This window comes from Elephas maximus, chromosome 17 (genome assembly GCF_024166365.1).
Source record: "Elephas maximus indicus isolate mEleMax1 chromosome 17, mEleMax1 primary haplotype, whole genome shotgun sequence".
NCBI lineage: Eukaryota > Metazoa > Chordata > Mammalia > Proboscidea > Elephantidae > Elephas > Elephas maximus.
The window spans coordinates 89,252,108-89,266,519 of record NC_064835.1 but is presented as its reverse complement, the minus strand read 5'-3'; the positions used below and the strand labels follow the sequence as shown (position 1 = coordinate 89,266,519).

Below are 14,412 nucleotides of genomic sequence, written 5' to 3'. Positions count from 1 at the left end.
TTATCAGGAGGGACCAAACCCTGGAGGAAGACATCATGCTTGGTAAGGTAGCAAAACAAAAAAACCAAACCCAGTGCCGTCGAGTCGATTCCGACTCATAGCGACCCTATAGGACAGACTAGAACTGCCCCACAGAGTTTCCAAGGAGCGCCTGGCAGATTCGAACTGCTGACCCTTTGGTTAGCAGCCGTAGCACTGCTAAGGTAGGGGATCAGCAAAAAAGAGGACAACCCTTGATGAGATGGATTGACACAGTGGCTCCAACGATGGGCTCAAAATAATGATGGGTGAGGATGGCGCAGAACTGGGCAGTGTTTCTTTCTCTGGAATATAGTGTCTCTCTGAGTCCGAATCGACTTGATCACACCTAACAACAAATAATTCTGAGTAGTCTGGCTTTGATGAAAGGGAATGACAGCTGGAGAGGGATGTGAGACAGGAAAGGTTTCTTTAAGGATGGAAGAGATCAACATTTCCATCAGGATGTCTGTAGGTGCAGGGGATGGAAAATGCAACCCCACACCCTGCTTAAGCCTGAAGGAATTTATTGACTTACACAATTGCGAAGTGCAAGTGTAACTCTTTGCTTTTACAATAAAGAGAGAATAAAGGCAAATTTGTAGATTTGATTACAGGAAGTTGTGGGACGTGAAGGTGGAGACGAGCAGCAGAGACGGTCTAATTAATAGAGCTGGGTAGAAAGCTGCCTAGGAAGCAGAGGCATGGGTGCCAGTGTAGAGGGCCCAGCTGGGACAGGCGAACAGTTTCAGCTTTTCTCTCGTAGGCTTTCCTCCATTTTTACTATAAATGTCCCGGTTTCATCATTCAAGCTGCTTTCCGGAGTACCCCGTTCGTACGCTAAGTGAGGCAGGACCGCAGGCGACATGGACTAAGAGTCCGCCGCCACTTCGGAAGCCTTCTGGGAACCGTAGTTTCCCCCGAAGCCTTCTGGGAGTCGTAGTTTTCCCCGAAGCCTTCTGGGAATCGTAGTTTCCCCCGAAGCCTTCTGGGAGTCGTAGTTCCCCCCGTAGCCTTCTGGGAATTGCAGTTTTCCGAGGGCGGCTCGCTCATGCGTTCTGCGGTTTCTGAGTCCTGGGAACGCGAGCCGTGTGGCGCCCGAGGTGAGGACCGAGGGCTAGGTGTGGTGGGTCCGGCGGCCAGAGGGGAAGGTCGAGGAAGGGACGTAGGGAAGGCATGCGCAACGCGGCCGCGTGAGGATGGAACCGAAACGGGGTTGTTGCGACCTGCTCCCGGCCGCCGCGCCTGTCGGCCTCGGTCTGGGGCTGAGGGCGGGCGCCCCAGCGTAGCCGGAAGGCCGGGTCCGACCGCCGTAGCCCGCCCTCGGGCCCTCTGCTGACGTCCGGGTGTGAGCTGACGGCTTTGGGGTGCAGGGCCGCGCTCCCCACGCCTGGCCTGGACCCTGGGGCGGCGCGTCCCCCGCCCAGCCTCCCCGCCCCCGAGGCCGGGGGCTCAGTGGACCCCGAGGACCGACCCCGGTGAGGCCCGAGCGCTGCTCACCCGTCTTGCCCCGCAAGCGCTTCGGATGGCCGGGGCCGGGGTTTCATCCCTTCCCACCGACAGCGGCAGCTGACCAGAGCCTCCCTCCTCTCTGTGCGGCTTTCCGACACCAGCCAGACCTTCCTGCAAAACTTGGCATTTCGATTTGTCTGCAAAAGTTTCCTGAGCGAACGGGAAGCTAGCAGTGTTGGTGTGAGGCGAGCAAAGCTTGGCTCCCAAGATTCGTCAGCTACTTGGAGAGAAAGCAGCGACACGACAACTGTTGTATGAGACAGTATATATGGTAGGTGACTGACTCAAATTTGAAGGTTCAAAGAAGACAATGAATGACTGATTGTTTCCTGATATTTACACAAATGGGAGTTAATTGGAAAAGAGCTTAGAACCTCGAGAAAGAGCTTAGCCTGTGTGGGTTTTTTCAGGAAATTTGCTTATGGGGCTCGCCTTGAAACATCCATAACTTATTTTCATAACACTGGTAGTCAGATCAGTATTTCATGTTTCCTTCTCACTGCCAACTGGTTTTTTCTGCTTCTCAGATGGCATGACAGAATATGGCTCTTGGGGGATTCCAAGTTTACATGCCTTCAAGTGGCATCTGCTGGGAAAAAGACTGACCTCTTTTTCATGGTTCCACTTCCAAAATTCCAGGGGAGGTACTCTAATTGGGTCAGATACCAATCAGCTTTGGCCAGAAAGTAGACTCAGTTTTTACTAATGTGTGAATGGAGAAAGAGTATTTCCTGAAAAGGAGTGAAGTATTGGCAGAGCTCAAGAGGCAGATCAGTAGCTGCAACTTTGCTGCATATTACTCGCCTTGAAATCCTGCTTTTAAGGAAACTACATGGTCCCCTTCTCAGCACTGCTCCTGTTCGTGCTCGCGGCCACCGCTGATTAAGCAAGAGGTGGAAACATGACCTGAGGTCATTGCCCTCTAAATGGCTAATAGTTAATAAGTGTCTCTTGAGAATTCCAAGCAGGAGTGGTCTGCTATGGTAAATTGATGGTGGACGTTGGATCAGTTAGTCCGGGAGAACTAGGGGATAGAGACCTCACTGAGCCTTGTCACTGCAGAGAAGAACAAGAACATGCCACTCCAGATGGATGGAGAAATCAAGACCCAGGTAGCTCGTGATGGCTGTAAAGAATAGCCTTGGTTCAAGCCCAGTTCCCACGTGGTCATTCTCAGGCACTTGCCCTGCATGCACGCACAAAGCGTAAATATAATTTTGCCGTGGCTGTTCTAAACGTTCACAATGGCACATCCAGATTATTTGTCTAGAGATCTTAAGGAGCAAAAGATAAAACGTGTAACACATCACTGTCCCCTCAGTATCCAAGGGGGCACACAAGACTGTTGCCAAAAGGAATACAGTCTGATTGGTAGTAGATTACAACCATAGCTGGAATCCAGAACGTGGTGCCAAATAAGATATATCCCATTGGATGGCATAGCAGTCCACATAGAGCAGCCTCAGATGGACACTGATGGGTCCGTTTGCCCCTAATTCCTTTCCCTCCTTCCATTTCTACTCTTTGTCCCACCCTCTTGGGTCTTGATTCTATCTTGCAACAGCCTTTGTGATAAAATCCCAAGAGAACATTGTTCTGGCATTCCATGTGGGCAGCTGGGGAGACCACTGTTCCTGGGTCCACTCCTGGAAAGGTCTTTCAGATTCCCACAGTAACGTTTCTGTCAGACGAACAAACCTTTCCCTGGAGAGTATTATCACCTCTAATGGCTTCCAGATGCTATCGTATCATAAAGTTGTTTCCATATGAGGCCCAAAGATGAGTAAAACTGGAGAGGAGAAGGCGGTTGAGGTTTTCTATCCTGTCCCATATATTCTTACCCTGGAGCCCTAGTTCTTTGATAATACTGTATCTCCTATAGCCCTCTGTGATGCTAGCCAATGCTACAAGGGCAGAGGCCAGTCATTCTATCCTACGTGGCCCTGCTGCCCTTTTCTTTTGCTGAAGGAGCAATTGCATTTAATCTTGGACTGACCATCGCATAGTTGGTTATCTTTTTGAGTGCAGCCTTCTAGTTCCCCAGAAACTCTTAAAAAATGGCCCTAGCAAAGAAATTTCTAATGTCTGCTTCTGATTTCCCTTTCTTGGCTAGATGTGACCCAGTCAATTTCTTGAGCCTGTACGTGGAACCTTTGGCACCAAGCACGAATTAGGGCAGGAAACACTAGTCGAGGCCACAAATGTCAGGAGGCCTGATATAGTTTGCTTATCGTGTCTTTACAGTTCCCTTTGTACCCTAAAAATAACCTTTTACTTACCTGAGCTGACTCGTGTGTGATCATGTAGTCCTGTCCTTAGAGCTGAATGAAACTTAGCTAACAGTCACCTATTTTACCTTTTTATGATTGACCTTGATTTCAAAGGACGGCTCAAGAAGACAAAGTATTATAATGGAACCTGCAAAGACCTCAAGTTAGAAAACCAAAATGGAAGAACATGCCTGGCATTTCTCAAACGGAAAGAACTGAAGAGAAAATTCAAGTCTTGAGTTGCAATACTGAAGGATTCTATGGGCACAATATTGAACAATGCAGGAAGCTTCAAAAGAAGTTGGAAGGAATACAGAGTCACTGTACCAAAAAGAACTGGACAACATTCAGCCATTTCAGGAGGTAACATATGATCAAGAACTGATGGTACTGAAGGAAGAATCCAAACCAGACTGAAGGCACTGACAAAAAACAAGGCTCCAGGAATTGATGGAATACCAATTGAAATGTTTCAGCAAATGGATGCAATGCTGGAAGCATTCACTTGTTTATGCTAAGAAATTTGGAAGACGTCTACCTGGTCACCCAACTGGAAGAGATCCATGTATGTGCCCGTTCCAAAGAAAGATGATCCACCAGAATGTAGAAATTATTGAACCACGTCATTAATATAACACATAAGTAAAATTTTGCTGAAGATAATTAAAAAGCGGTTGCAGCAGTACATCAACAGGGAACTGCCAAAAATTAAAGCCAGATTCAGAAGAGGATGTGGAATGATCCTCTGACATCAGGGTCACTGCTGATGTCAGAGGGATCCCGGCTGAAAGCAGAATACCAGAAAGATTTTTACCTGTGTTATATTAACTATGCAAAGGCATTTGACTGTGTGGATCATAACAAATTGTGGATAACATTGTAAAGAATGTGAATTTCAGAACACTTAATTGTGCTCATGCAGAATCTGTACATAACCAAGGGGCAGTCATTCAAACATGAAAGGTGTACATCAGAGTTGTATCCTTTCACTATACCTAGTCAATCTGTATGCTAAGCAAATAATCCGAGAAGCTGGACTATATGAAGAAGAACGGGGCATCAGGATTGGAGGAAGACTCGTTAACAACCTGCGTTATGTGGCTGACACAACCTTCCTTGCTGAAAGTGAAGAGAACTTGAAGCATTTACTAAAGAAGATCAAAGATCACAGCCTTTAGTACGGATTACAGTTCAGCATAAAGAAAAAAAAAATCCTCACAACTGGACCAATGAGCAACATCATGGTAAATGGAGAAAAGATTGAAGTTGTCAAGGATTTCATTTTACTTCAGTCTACAATTAATACCCATTGAAGCAACAGTCAAGAAATCAAATGATGTATTGCACTGAGCAATCTGCTTGAAAAGACCTCTTTAAAGTGTTAAAAAGCAAAGATGTCGCTTTGAGGACTAACGTGCTCCTCACCGAAGCCATGGTACTTTCAGTCACCTCACAAGCATGTAAAAGCTGGACAATTAATAAGGAAAACCGAAGATGCAATTAAAATATGATGGTGAAGAATACTGAATGTACCGTGGACTGCCAGAAGAATGAACAAATCTGTCTTGGAAGAAGTACAGCCAGAATGCTCTTTAGAAGCAAGGAGGCTTTACTTTATCTTATGTACTTTGGACATGCTTGGTAAAGCAGAAGGTCAACGAAAAAGAAGATCCTCAAAGAGATGGATTGACACAGTGGCTACAATAACGGGCTCAAACATAGCAACAATTGTGAGGATGGCACAGGACCAGGCAGTGTTTCATTCTGTTGTACATAAGGGCTGCTATGAGTCAGAACCGACTTGACAGCACCTAACGACAACAACATGATTCACCTTGTATGCTTTGCATTAGACCTTTTAAGAAAATTATTAATACAAGCATTCTCCTGGCCACACCAAGTTTAAAATTCAAACTAGTTATAGCCATTTATTTAATTGCTTATTTATGACTAATTACTATAGAGTACAATGTTGATTGTACTGTAAAAAGGTGTAAGAATTTGCTTTGGTATAAATTATTTGATTTTTAATCATGTCTGACTTGGGAACACAGTTCTGTTCCTGGAGTCTGCTACCCTGGGGAGAAAATTGCAGCAATATCCGTAATATCCATCCCCTGGGAAGAGGTGGGTTTGCTTCTAGGCTTATTCTTAGTAGGATATTGGAAGTAAGGGCTGTTTCACACCTAATCGATAATGTGGAGTTTTTAGCCTGTTTCTGCCAATGGGATTGGTCTCTTTCATGTTTCCTTCTGTAGCTCTGCCATCTCTGGATTGGACCTTTTTTAAGGGAACACAGAAGAGGAGGGAATGGCAGCTGTGCTCCTAACAGCCAGATGGCAGGTGAGTTGGATTTTCTCGTCTGGAGCTTGCTCGCCAACCAGGGAGTGAGTGCATTGGAGACTGGAGCCATTCCTGTAAAAGATGGACTCTCCTTCCTCCCCATATAACTAACACACTTGCAGAGACCTTCCTTCTGAATGGCTCTTAAAGTCTTGGCTGTGGGCTCCCACCCTGAATTTGTATGAAATGGTTGGGGACCAGAGGGTTGAGACAGCTCTGCCCTTAACAGCCTGATGGTTCAGGGAGGACTTGAAGAATTTTCATCAGAATATACAAATCCTGAATCTTCTAGTCTGGGCAGATGTGATCTTCCCTTTCGAAGGGGCATCACATCTTTGATCCCTTTTCAGTTTTGGTTCTTCTGCCTTAAAGTGTCTTCTGTTACCCACACCCTCATCATGGGTCTTCCCTTGACTTGAGAACCAGTTGGTCAGGCTGAGATCTCATGAGCCCATTAATGTTGGAGCTGGAAGGGACTTTAAAGATCATCTGATCCAGCTCTTTCGTGTACAGTTAAACTGAGGCTGAGTAACAGGAGGTTCCACCGTGGGCATGAGGCCACAAGCGAGGCTTTCACACCTCAGGTCACAGAAGTGTGCCTCTTCGCTAAAACACTGACTGTCCTCGACACCATCAGAACCATTTCTTCGCCACTCCGTCTGTCTTCCAGCGTTGCAGTCTTTACCCCTCGGTGAGCCATAAACGGAGGACATAGATGAACAAGAGTGTGTCTGTCTTTTCAGAAGTCGTTGAAGTTCAAGGATGTGGCTGTGACGTTTTCAGAGCATGAGTGGCATCAGCTCGTCCCTGCTCAAAGAGCCCTGTACAGGGAGGTGATGCTGGAGAACTACAGGGGTTTCGTTTCTTTGGGTAAGCATTATTTTCCTCAGTGACTCGGAATCTGCCTTTCTTTTCTTTGTGTAAAGAATGTGGCCCTTCTTAGTGGGGCAGGATGGTCTTTCTTTGGCGAGATCCCCAGGAGAGGCAGAAGAGTGGTCTGTGGGTTTACTTGCTTTTCGTTGTTTGTGTTTAATCAAATGTTTTCGTACTGGGATTTTGTAGATGTCTCAAAAAGCCGCTTTGAAAATGTATTTACGTACAGGGTCACTATGAGTTGGAACTGATGCCATGGCAATGGATTGGATTTTGGTTTTGTTTAGCGAAGCAGAAATGAAACCCTTCTGCTTACACAAGAGGTAAAGAATGGGTTCCTATGGATTTCAAAAGCCAGACCTCAAGGTTCAGGGAAGAGAACAACAGTGAAGGAGAGGGAAGGCAGAGAGAGAGAGCATGCAGATTCTTGTGGGAAAAGGAGCCAACAGACAGTTTTTTTAATGAGAGAAGAAAGCCAGAGATAATGCCGCCTTAACTCCCTGGGCCACCTTAGATGAATCAAAAGGACAGCCAGCAAAACAGGATATCTGGATGGCATAAGGAAGACTGCTGAATCCCATTCACAGAAATTCCTAAGGCAGGTGGCAAGGAAGTAAGCCAAGGTGGCAAAGGATGTGGCTGTAATGTCAGTAAAAGCTCACCTGCAGCCCGAGGGGCCCCTGGGCCAAAGAGGAATGGCTTCTGATCTGGGTGAAATCTATGGGCTAAGTGAAGGTTGGACTGAGGCCCTATTTTAAGGTTTAAAAAAAAAAAAAAAAAACTATTAAGTAAAACTGGAATTGAGCAGCCTTCTGGGAATTGTCTGAGAAAAAATTAGATAAATGTTTATCTCAGCTTTGAGTAAAATTGTGAAAAAAATGGAAGCAACATAGATACCTGATAATACGGATTTAGTAAATACATTATTGTGCATTCATAATGCAATATGGTACAGTATGGCCCTTGACAATGGTGATATTTATAGAGTTAGAAAGATCTTAACGATGTATTGTTAAATGGTAAAAGCAGGTTACTGGTGGGGAGGGAGAAAAGGGGGGTTAACAGTGATGGAAAAGTTGTATTGATTAAGGGTAGTGTTGCACAGCTGATTGTGTAACTGATGTCAGTAAATTGTACACCTGTGAAAAAGGTGAACTGGCAAAAGTTGCGTGATACATATATTTACAACAACAACAAAAAAGAGTAGCTGCTGAGGTGGCTTATGTACAACCAGACACCTCATGGGACTTCGTTCTTTGGTTTGGAGGTTTAGGGTCATGGTTTCATGGGATGTCCCAGTTAATTGGCCTAATAACGTGTTTAGTGTTTCTGTTCTACCTCCTAGTTCATTGTGCAGTGTCTGGCATCTTAAAAGCTTGCACGCAGCCATCCAAGGCACAACAATTGGTCTCTGTTCACCTGGAGCAACAGAGGAGAATAAGAGTCAGGAATAGGAAAAGGATATGGCATGTGTGGCTAACTGTGCCTCCATGAAGAGCTGCCTCCTTTGCCATGAGATCAGAAGAACTGGCTGGTGCTTGGCTACCATTACTGGAGATTTTGATCAAAGCTTCCATAGGAGAATCCTGATCAAAAGGAGGAAGATGCAGAAGAAAATTCAAATTCTCATGGGTTCTAGACTTTCTAGAGCGATGGAGGGTGAATGAACCCCTGAAACTACTGCCCTGAGATAATCTTTAAATCTTAAACCAAAAATATGCCCTGAAGTCTTCTTAAAACCAAACAATAATATAGCTTAACTAGTAAAGAATGTCTGCCTTGAGCATTATGCTCTTTTAAGAACTATGTATATGGGATCAAATTGACAACAGCAGCTTGAAATATTAGATAGGAACCTTAGGGGGCAGTGAGTCTATGTTAACAAGGGAGAAACGACTCAGAAAAGGAGGGTGAGATTGGTTGCACAGCTCAAAGAATGTAATCAGTGTCACTAAATGGTACGTATAGAAACTCCTGAATTGTGTGTGTTTTGCTGTGTATATTCTCAACAACAACAAAATAAAATTTAGAAGAAAAAAACCCCTTTTTTCAAGACTACGAAAAAAAAAATAGGTTAAAAATATTTGGAGCTTACGACCATGTACAAAACAGTGAAATGTCCGGATCTGTGTTTCTATATTCAGTGAGAAGGTCTGGAAGGATTGGCACCAAAACATTAAATATTTTTGACTACTAGGCTTACAGGTGATTTTTCCTTTTCTCCTTTTTATATCTTCTAATAGTCTACAGTGAACACAGAATATTTTGAAATATTGTAAAAACTACATAGAAAATGAGAAAGCACATTTTTAAATGGATGGGAGTAATTAACAGCAGATTTAGTATAATGGTTACCTCATGGGGGGAAGGAAGAGGGCGCTAGACAGGGGGCTTCAGTCTTAATGTGTTGGGTAGTGGGTTCAGAGGTTTTTACTTTAATCTTTGTACCTTTTTTATATCTTAAATATTTCATGTCCATTGCCGTCAAGTTGATCCTAATTTACAGCAACCCTATAGGACAGAGTAGAACTGCCTCATATGGTTTCCTAGGCTGTAATCTTTACGGGGAAACCCTGGTGGCCTAGTGGTTAAGTGCCATGGCTGCTAACCAAAGCGTCGGCAGTTCAAATTCGCCAGGCGCTCCTTGGAAACTCTATGGGGCAGTTCTACTCTGTTCGATAGGGTCGCTATGAGTTGAAATCAACTTGATGGCACTGGGTTTGGTTTTGGAATCTTTACAGAAGCAGACTGCCACGTCTTTCTCCCGAGGAGTGGCTGGTGGTTTTAAACCACCACCGTTTTGGTTAGCAGTGGAGCTCTTAAGCACCGCACCACCAGGGCTCCTTAAATATTTCATAAGGCACTTAAAAACTAAACGTAGAAAATTAAGACTTTATAAATGTCACTAGTTTAAATTTCTAAAAGCTGAAGGCATCATAATTTATCTAAGAATTTCTAAAAAAATTGTTAATGCTTTCAGATTTAAGTATTTCATATCTGTACAGAAATTGAATTACATTTCGAAAACTTCTAGTTTGATTTGTAGTTTCATCAAATTGAATAAAATTATACAGAAGTAAGATTAAGGAATATAAATATATTATTTAAATTTAAAAGACTACAAAAGAAAGTGAAGTGCTTCATGGTGCTGCCCCTGAGTACAGAGCCTTCTCCATATTCTGCCCCTTTAAACCAAGAACTTTCCCTCAACCTATAAGAACACCTAGTTCCATTCTGAGAAGGTTCCCAGGAACAAGTGAACCACTTCAAATAAGCTAATTTAGATGGTAGAACATTGGACCTAACTTTGGTCATAATCCTGGAAATTCAGCATGTACTTTCTGGACAGTCCCATTTCCTCCCTAGAGGGTCGGGAACTGGTACTAACCCTGAGATGGCTATGGATTTCCATCACAGAGAGCTATTTCTCATTTTATTCTTTGTAAATAGGACTTCTAGTTCCTAACCCAGATGTGATTTTCCAGTTGGAAGGAGGTGAAGAGCCATGGACGCTTGATTTTCCGGAAGCTGAAGAAAAAGAAGGTCCAGAGAGTACTTGCCTAGGTAAGTGTGAACTGGACATACAGCCCTTAGCCAGAAGCTCACTGGGGGTCTCATGGGGCTGTGGAGATGGTCGTTGCCATGCTGGGCCTTTGCTTGGCACCGCCGACATTCACACGAGGTGGTCTGTTGCCTTTCTTCAAGTCTTTGCTCTCAGGTGTCCCCTTCTCAGGCCTTCCCTGACTGTGCTACTTCCCTTCCTCTCCAGCCCCTACACCACTGATTTATTCCCAGCTATATTGAGTCTTTTTTTTTTTTTATATTGAGTCGGAATCGACTCGACAGCACTGGGTTTGGGTTTGGTTTACATTGGCTGCTAACCAAAAGGTCAGCAGTTCGAATCCACCAGGCGCTCCTCGGAAACCCTGTGGGGCAGTTACACTCTGTCCTCTAGGGCTGCTATGAGTCGGATTCAACTCGACAGCAATGAATTTTTTGTTTCTTTGGTTATATCTTCCTGACATACTAATATAAATATTTTATGTCTTTGTTTATTTTGTCTGCCCCCTAATTAAAATGTAAAACTCCATTAGAGACGTTTTGTTTTATATTATTTAGTACTGTACCCCAATGCTTAGAGCAGTACCTGGTGGTAGCACACACTGATATTTGTTGGGTGAATGAATAAGTGAAGCTGTGCACAGCAGGGCCCTTACTGGTTTGTTTCTTTTTTTTTTGAGGGGGAGGGGAGCTGAGATGGTTGAGATTTATCTTTAATTCAACTCTGATAGTTCTTCTCCTCGTTCCTGCTTATCCTTTACCATACCTCCTTCCTCTTCTTGTCAGCAACGCTCAGTACTCGCTGGCGTTCGCTTCCTCAGATACTAGTCTGTCTCCCGACTTGCTCCCTGCTGTTCACACGCTGACACGCAGCAAACTGCCCTCCTTGTTCCTGTGCATCTCTGTGCATCTCCTGTTTCTCTGCACCTGCCTTTCCCTGAAATGCCCTTGTTTGGGCTGTTTACATGGTTAACTTATTGTCATTCAGATTTCAGCTTAAATGTCATCTCCAGGAGACCATTTCTGAGGGTCCTTCTAAAGAAGCTCCCCACTCCAACTCCTATTCATTATTTCCTTCAATGTACTTATCACCATCTGTTTTATTCTTTGGCCTCCCTAGTAGACTGTAAGCATCATGAGAGCAGGGACCATGTCTGTCTTGTTTGTTGTAGACTTTTACTATGCCTGGCACTGAGTGAGCACCTAGTAAACATCTGATGAATGAATAATTGAAACTTGTTTAAGGAGCTAAATGCCCACCTCTGACTTCTAGTCTCTATTCCTCTCTTTTCCTCTGCCGTTTTCAACCTTTCCCTGCTGTTTTTGTTTTAGGGGGCTACCAGTGAACTAGCAATATTTTGTATTCTTTTTTTTTTTTGGTTTGGTTTTCTTACCATTTTTCTTTTTCACTAGTGCTAAAAGCCAGTTATATCTGTGTTTTCTATCTGTTTTAGGTCAGAAGGGTAGACCCGAGAGCCAGGACTCAACTCAAAGGCAGGATGTATCTAAAAATGCAAAGCCACGAAATACTTTAATAGAAATAATTAGAAAAAATGGTCCCCTGGGTACTACACTTGGACTTGATAAACCTGAGGGCAGGTTGGAGATAAAGAAAGAAAATCCTTCCGAGGAGACCTTGAACAAGTTCTCTCCCAAGGAGGACTCAAGGCAAGTATCTACTCCTTCTCAGAAAACCAACAGTGTGCGGAGAAACTTTGACTGCAGGCTATGTGGGAAGACCTTTTATGACCCCTTATCCCTCAGCCACCATCAGAGGACTCACACTGGAGAGAAGCCCTATGAATGTAAAGGTGGGGAAGTCTTCAGTTATAGGAGCAGTCTTAATAAGCACCTGGTGTCTCAAACTGAGGAGAACCCCTACAAATGCAATGAATATGGGAAAACTGTCTGTGACCAATTAACCCTTACTGAACATCAGCAAACTCACCCTGGAGAGAAACCTTTTAAGTGTAATGAATGCGGTAAGGCCTTCTCTATCCGCTTTTCTTTAGCTCGACATCAGAGAATTCATACTGGAGAACGACCTTTTGAATGTACAGAATGTGGGAAATCCTTTAGAGAGAAAGCTGTTCTTGCACGCCACAAGCTCACTCACATTGGAGAGCGGCCCTATAAATGTAAGGAGTGTGGGAAAGCCCTGTCCAACCGCTCCTCCCTCATCCGCCACTGGAGGGCACACACTGGAGAGAGCTCTTTTGAATGCAACGAGTGTGGGAAGGTCTTCTTTGACCGCTCATCCCTTACACAGCATCAGAAAATTCACAGGGAAAAGCCCTACAAATGCACTGAATGTGAAAAAGGCTTTATTCAAAAAAGGCTGCTTATTTTACATCAGAGAGTTCACACTGGAGAGAAGCCCTATAAGTGCAGTCTGTGTGGAAAAGCTTTCAGCTGTAAGCCATCTATTGTCCTACATCAGCGGCGTCATGCCAGTCAGGCTACAGGATAGCATCGCTCAGCCAAGTGAGCAACCCCTGTAGAGACTTCATATAGATTTGTACAAAATGATGATTTATTTTGAGCACCTTCTAAATACAGCTTATTTTCATGCCTCCATTTTCATACACTCTCAATAAACAGTCTTAACAGATCATGCCATGGACTTCCTCTGGGATGCCTCAAATATTAGATAATACTTTTGACCAAATTGGTCAAATTGCTTTACGAGAATTTTAAGGAACCTGTGATGCCATTTTTTTTAAATGCTGTCTTGACCCAGTTTTGAGGCCCTTTCCTGAGCAGCTGATTAAGCTCCCTCTCCAACCATTCCCTGTATCAGGCTCTTACACTCCTGGGGCACTGTGCACCCATCCTGATTGCCCCGGGGCCAGAAACCCAACAGTTAGGGACAACCTCCATGCTCCCTGATTCTGCAGAATTATTCAGAATACCCAATCTCTACGAAGCTTGTGTGACCTAGCTAACTCTACCTGCTTGCCATACATACGCTGTCTTCTACAATTCTAGCTTGTTGCCTTGTCCCTGGGTGCAACTCCCTATGGGCCCTGCATCCTGGTGTGCTATACCTCCCTGCCTGGGCGAACCGAATAAAGCTATTTACTTTTCATGGCCTTCCTGACTCCTCTTTCCTGTGTCGTAAAATATATATATATATATATATATATATTTCTAGACTGCGTGCTCCATGAGAACAGGGGCTGTTTCCTGTCTGTGCACTGCTGTGTCCCCACTGTGGTCACCTGGCATATCATTGACACTGCATGTTTCCTGAATGATTTAACACCTTTGTAGCTGTAAGAACTTGAGCCTCAAATCGATTACACCTTCTAGAACTAGAAGCTTCAGAAAGACACTTCAAGTCGGAATCAACTCGACAGCCAACGGGTTTGGTTTTTTTTTTTTCCGTATCACCTACATAGCCTGCAAATTCCTTCACTATAGCTGTGTTTTAGCTCCTAAGCTATCTCTCTTGGAGCTTTCTGGAGCTCTCATTTTGGTTATATGCTTTTCTTCACTTTAGCTCTCAGGACTCTTAGTGTCCCTGAACTTTGGCTCTTCTGACCCTGTCACCTGACCTCTGGGTTCTGGTAGACTAACCCATCACCCAACTATTCTTGATTCTTGGATAGTGGTCATTGTGTTTATCTTTGTTTTAATCTCATTGATGGCTAAGATTCCTTGGCCTGGCTATAGGGGTTGTGGGCTGGGTCTCCCATTTGACCACTTTGGACATACTGCTTTCCTTTTCTCATCATAAGCTGAGGTGAAAAATACTCATGCCAAAAATTTCCAAGTCCAACTTTAACAGCCAGCCGTAGCCATGGCATCCGGATGGGGCTCCTGGCTGAAGAAG

At 44.2% G+C, this 14,412-nt stretch overlaps 1 protein-coding gene across 2 annotated transcripts; it reads left to right on the top strand.

The window, feature by feature from the left end:
- Positions 1–1,034: 1,034 nt before the first annotated feature.
- LOC126060423 (zinc finger protein 2-like) lies at positions 1,035–13,663 on the top strand. Of its 2 annotated transcripts, none has more exons than XM_049856588.1 (5): positions 1,035–1,121; positions 6,059–6,143; positions 6,887–7,013; positions 10,467–10,580; positions 12,032–13,663. In XM_049856588.1, the coding sequence occupies exons 2-5, from the start codon at positions 6,111–6,113 to the stop codon at positions 13,045–13,047; spliced, it is 1,290 nt and encodes a 429-aa protein (XP_049712545.1). In that variant the 5' UTR covers positions 1,035–1,121; positions 6,059–6,110; the 3' UTR covers positions 13,048–13,663. The 2 variants fall into 2 exon arrangements, with proteins under 2 accessions (XP_049712545.1, XP_049712544.1); XM_049856587.1 differs by having other exon boundaries at positions 1,051–1,801.
- The last annotated feature ends 749 nt before the right edge of the window (positions 13,664–14,412 follow it).